General features: G+C 44.5%; 1 protein-coding gene across 1 annotated transcript in view; it reads left to right on the plus strand.

Moving 5' to 3' along the window:
- mrpl11 (mitochondrial ribosomal protein L11) overlaps positions 1–5,778 on the plus strand; it is a 47,630-nt gene extending 41,852 nt beyond the window's left edge. Inside the window, exons 4-6 of the mRNA XM_079503135.1 lie at positions 1,212–1,305; positions 2,994–3,153; positions 5,567–5,778. Of these exons, the coding sequence (XP_079359261.1) occupies positions 1,212–1,305; positions 2,994–3,153; positions 5,567–5,678 (366 nt within the window). The 3' untranslated portion in view covers positions 5,679–5,778. The remainder of the gene's footprint in view (positions 1–1,211; positions 1,306–2,993; positions 3,154–5,566) is intronic.
- The last annotated feature ends 222 nt before the right edge of the window (positions 5,779–6,000 follow it).

Here is a 6,000-nt window from a genome sequence, read left to right on the forward strand (position 1 = left end):
CATGTGATCACTTAATCAAATGACCTGTTAACAAGGGCGACTGTGATTGGTTATTGTGGATCTATGTGTATGTGTATAGCTATGTGGCTACCTATTATCAGCAGATGCCTGACGAAGGTCTTTGATCCAAACGTTGCCTAAATAAAGTTCGCATTGCAAGTGCAGACGGTGTGCGGGTCTTTGTGCACTTTATGTGCATTTTTCTGAGTACATTGAGCCCTGCCTATGCACCCGTCTCAGAGCATAGGCTCTAAAACGCCTTCTAAATCCTGACCTAGTTTTCTGAAAAACTTCAAATATTTATATAGCAGTCCCGTCCAGAAGGTTAGGGTTACAAAAAGGGGTTCCCGCCTATAATGGGTTAAGGACAAAACTGAATAGCCTAGAACTGATGACAGCAAACCACAAAAAAGATGCCTGACACAGCACTATGAAAATTGCAAAAACAAAAGAAATGGTAAAACACCAAAAAGATGTCCATGGTCAAACTCTTGAATGAGAGAAGGCCAGATTGTTGTGGAACCTGATGAGGGTCTATTATTGACCTACGTATACATGTTGCAAATGCAATTCAATGCATCTGTTTTGGGACGTAGTGCATTTAGATTGAGAATATATTTTTGTAAAAAATGATATAACAGAAAACAACCATATGTTCAAAAACATAAAGGACAGGAATAGAGGGGAAAGGGGAACTACAACCGTTAGAAAGTCAGTTAACTTAGCTGCATACTCTGTTTAAAGTGCTCTAAACAAACATTAAAAAAAAGTCCATAGACCTGACCTGCTATGATGTAATTTCAAAAGCCAGACGTTGGAGGGGATAACGGCCCTCAAAAATGGGAGCTCATGCCTTGGCTCCTGCCCACCGCTCTCTGTTACTCTCTCTCCCTCCTTCCCTCTCTCTCACTCTCTAACTCACTCTCACTTATCTTGCTGATACCTACACTAGTACTACTACACTGTTACAAAATGTCTTGAAACTCACAGTAGTTTTGGTAGTGGGTGGTTGGGTGGGTGAAAGCCATTCCCAGCGTTTGAAAGGTCACATCTAAGGCCGATCCCTTGAATCTGATAACAAATCACCTGCCATGCAGGATCCTTCAAGCCCAACCTGCAGTATCTCTTAGCCTGCCTTTTTGTAAGGTTTTGTTTTTGACAGGTAACAAATGATCTGAGGTAAGCTCTCTGCTTTCTGTCTCTGCCCCCAGCCTGACAGGACGTACGACCTAAAGATCTGCAAGCCCACCGTCTCTTACTTCCTCAAGCAAGCAGCAGGCATTGAGAAAGGGGCAGGAAGGACAGGTGAGTTGTGTTTCTACGCCCGTGTGTCTCGCCAACAGTTCTTAGCCAGCCTGTAACACATGTGTGTCTCGCTCTCTCTGGCCTTCAGGAGACACAGGTTTGTTCTGATTGATGTTATATTCATGAACGGGAGAGCAGAGTGGCAGGCAATTACAGCATGAGAGGATGTGCACTGAGACAAGGGAGTTATGGATTTTCCGTCTTCGTGCTCCGAGCGATGCCCTCCCACGCGTTGATGGCTGACTTTTTCTGCCTCCACTCAACCACGTGCTCTCAGAATAATGCCTAATTTATACACCATAGCATGACACCCTTGACCGCCAAGACCTGTTTTATTCACCAAGCAACATTGTAGTGCGATGGAGGATCGTTTCGGCTCTTTCTATATGTACTGTACTGAATTGATTGATTTGATTGAATACTTTATTAGGCAGAAATGTCAACCATACAGAGTACAGTCAAACACTTCTAACGTCAGGTTAGAAGGGGTGTGTGTGTGTGTGTGTGTGTGTGTGTGTGTGTGTGTGTGTGTGTGTGTGTGTGTGTGTGTGTGTGTGTGTGTGTGTGTGTGTGTGTGTGTGTGTGTGTGTGTGTGTGTGTGTGTGTGTGTGTGTGTGTGTGTGTGTGTGTGTGTGTGTGTGTGTGTGTGTGTGTGTGTCTGGCACGATGCAAGTCGGAAACAATGCAAGTTGTCAGCGATTCGGCGTACCCGTCTGTGTCCCTTTTTTGCGTCCTTTTATGTCCGGATACTGTATAGCACCTTATCATTGGCCCCGAAAGTATCTCTAATGCTATTGGGCTTTCCTTGGGCCCTTTGGCATCTAATATTAAAGATTCTTCTCTGATAGTCGCATGAACTTTGAGTTTCATGTAAAGAAGGTCACCCAGTCTTGTTTTACCACCTACGTAATATCTCTAAAATCAAACCACTCCTCACTTCTCAAGACCTAGAAAAAATTATTCATGCTTTTATTTCTTCCCACGTCGACTACTGTAATGGACTAGTCTATACTTCCCTCACCGCTTCCTCTATTCATCAATTACAGTACACAGCTCCGGTGCTTGCTGCACTTCATTGGTTACCCATTAGATCCAAAATCAACTTCAAGATTCTTTTAACATATAAGGCATTACATGGGCTGGCCCCACTCTACATCTCAGACCTACTGCTTCCAAAACCTAATGTAAGATCACTCTGGTCTTCAGATAAGGGCTTTCTGAAAATTCCTGCGACTAAACTGGTAACTAAGGGTGACCGGGCATTTGCAGTAGCTGCTCCCACACTGTGGAATGCCCTCCCTCTTTCTATAAAGAATGCAGTCTGTTGACAGTTTTAAGAATTTGCTGAAAACATATTTATTTCGTTTATTTTGTTTTTCCCCTTGTTGTCCACTGTACAGCACTTGTTTTGAAAAGTGCTTTATAAATAAAATGTACTTACTTACTACTGTACTAGATGTTAGTACCTATGTCGCACCGCTGATGTATGTTATGGCTGAGTCATGGTGACGTCACTTGAGTGTGATGACGGAGGTTCCATTCCCCGGCTCCTATTGGCTTTGCAATGAAGTGTCCTTGAGCAATAAGGCACACAAGGTTTCCACCCAACAGCGACGATATCTACAGACGTGTGTGTGTGTGTGTGCGTGTGTGTGTGTGTGTGTGTGTGTGTGTGTGTGTGCGCGCAGGTCATGAGGTGGCTGGTATCGTGTCGGTGAGGACGGTGTACGAGATCGCCCAGGTGAAATCTCAGGACGAGTCTTTCCAAAATCGCAACGCATCCTTGGAGTATGTGGTGAAGTGCATCATAGGCTCTGCCCGCTCGCTGGGCATCAAAGTCGTCAATGAGTAAGTCCCTCTCACCCCCCTCCCCCCTCCCCTGACCAGTGTCCTTCATTATAATGAATTGCATTTTTATAGCGCTGTGCTCAAAGCGCTTTACAATGGTTCATTCATTCATACATTGGGAGGTGAAGCGGCGAACAGTCGACGCCAGCGTCCTCACTTCCCACATTCACACACCAATGGTGGCAAGCTCACACCGTCCAACTCAATGTAGGGTTCAGTGTCTTGCCCAAGGACACTTTGACATGTGGACAGGAGGAGCCGGGATTCGAACCGCCGACCCAGGGATCATTGGACGACCTGCTCTACCTCCTGAGCCACAGCCAAGACTATTTAACAGAACAAAACAGTGACAGTACTTGAGGCTCTCAGGCGATCCATTAAGCCACTTTACTTTATCACCTCCTGGGGAGTGATTCAGTGGGTAATACTTTGTGTGTATTTTAATCCAGGGTTCCAAAGTGCTTCACAGTAGGAATACAAAGACATTAAATTACAACAGCAAGCAGAAAAATAGAAAAGATTAACTATGAGGCAGAAAAATGTGGGATGGCATAAAAGCTAGAGAACATTATTGATTAAAAATCACACCCGTGTGAAGTGAGTGGTGCAACTCCGTGTGGGGGTCCCCGGGGGGGTCCCCGGAAGCCCACAGGAACGTGCCCAGGGTGCCGGCCCGGTTCCAGCGAGCTGCCCCGCGTCCAAAACGGTCCAGAAATGACAGAGTTACCGTGTGGGGGTCCACAGGGGGTCCCTCTACTGTACTGTCACTGTACTGTCACTGTACTGTACTGTCACACCCGAAATCATCATATATACAGTTAATATGTGTGTATGTTAGGCTGCGCAACAGTGACACTTGGTGGTGAAAACCAACCAAACGCTATTTTCATGCTCGGACACAACCAGCCAGCCAGCCAGGGACCCACATAGCTGTCTATAGGAGTGGTTGCACCACTCAAAAATAAAACGGCATAAAACCAACATCAGGATTTATAAATGGACACTGACTTTAATAATCTTACGACATGGGGAAGACAACAAGCACTTTGACTTTACCTGTGTAATAAACAAGAGGAGAAGTTTGAGGACCTAAGGATTCTATCAGTGTTGTTAAAGTGTAATCATTTTGAGATATAGCTTGGAGCCAGTGCTTTAAAATGAATTACAGTGCCTGTCAAAGGTGCAGCGGTTAAAGCACATATGACCTCCAGAACCCTTACCCCACTCGCCCTTGATGGGGGTATCCGGTTTTAAATCCGCCTGAAGACTTCTCTGTGTGTGTGTGTGTGTGTGTGTCTCTCTCTCTCTCTCTCTCTCTCTCTCTCTCTCTCTCTCTCTCTCTCTCTCTCTCTCAGCTGTCCATGCTGTCTCTCTGAATAAAGAAAATGAATTGTGTGTGGGCCGTGGGGGGGGTGGGGGGCACTGTCCACTCTCCTTTTAAAACAGAATAATAATTCTAAACTTGACTGGAAGCCAAAGGGGAGAGGCCAACATTGGAGCTAATGTGAAACCTTCGTTTAGTCTTAATTAAAAGAGGATTTGGTGCATTTTGGACCAACTGAAGTGGAGTTAACAGCAGCTTGACTGACTGAGGCAAGTAAACCAGACATGTGGTGATGAGGGTTTTCGCAATTCTCCAAGTCTATGATTTGATCTGACTTTTGATTTGACTTTTGATTTTAAGGTCATGATTAATTTAGTTTTTTGATTTTTCTGGATTTCTTTCAGGTACTGTAGGTGAGGAAACTCGAGCTGTTGTTCTATTAGTAGGTGTTCTGCCATCTAGTGGCTCTTACTTTAACTGCAGTGTGCGCTCCACATAAAAAGCAGGAACTATTCGGGCTCTTGATACTGAGCAATATGTTATTTTTTAGGTCACAATTTCATTGGTCCATTTTTGTGACACCCTTAATGATGATCTGTACATACGGGTAGTGCAAATGTTTATTTACCGTAAGCACTTTTCAACCTGCCGTCATTATAGGCAGGTTGATAGGCAGGTTTTTTTTGTGGCTTTTGCCTTTATTTTATATTTTTTTATGGATGGACAGACAGTAGGCTGACAGGAAATGGGGAGAGAGATGGGGGAAGACATGCAGTAAAGGCCGTCGGGATCGGGAGTCGAACCCGCGGCACACTGCCAGACTGGATTGCCAGCCAAGGTGCCTGGACCACTGAGCCATGGCCCAGGGCTAACATATTTCTTGTATATTTATTTAAGTATACATTAGACTTGGTTAACCACTCTGTCATATCTCTCTTTTGTTCTCTCCATTTTCCCCTTGCTCTCTGTCTGTCTGTCTGTCTGTCTGTCTGTCTGTCTGTCTGTCTGTCTGTCTGTCTGTCTGTCTGTCTGTCTGTCTGTCTGTCTGTCTGTCTGTCTGTCTCTCTCTCTCTCTCTCTCTCTCTCTAGCCTGTCAGCTGATGATTACAAAGTGTTTCTGGAACAGAGAGAGGAGACACTTAAAGCTCAAGCGGCTGCAGCAGCGGCCCAAGAGGCCGAGGACAAGAAGAGAGAGAAATGAAGAGAGACACACAATGTATTTATATTCAATTACACACATATGCTTGTGATGTACTGTTGTTTATTTGATATGCTATAAAAAACATTTTGTTCATGTAAGACTTTCAGAGTCCTGTGTGGTCTTCTACTGTAATGATGAGTTACTTCTGCTGGTCTGGAATTGATGAAGGCTCATTCACAGCAAATTATCTGGGTTTCGCAATACAAGTGTGATTTAAGGGATCCTTAACCCCATTCTTCTGGCAATAAACGCTAAGACGGCCTATTGAGCTTTTATTAACAGAATTTATGATTCAATGTACTACACATCCACTTATCATTTA

The sequence above is a fragment of the Electrona antarctica genome (assembly GCF_951216825.1).
Source record: "Electrona antarctica genome assembly, chromosome: 1".
Lineage (NCBI taxonomy): Eukaryota > Metazoa > Chordata > Actinopteri > Myctophiformes > Myctophidae > Electrona > Electrona antarctica.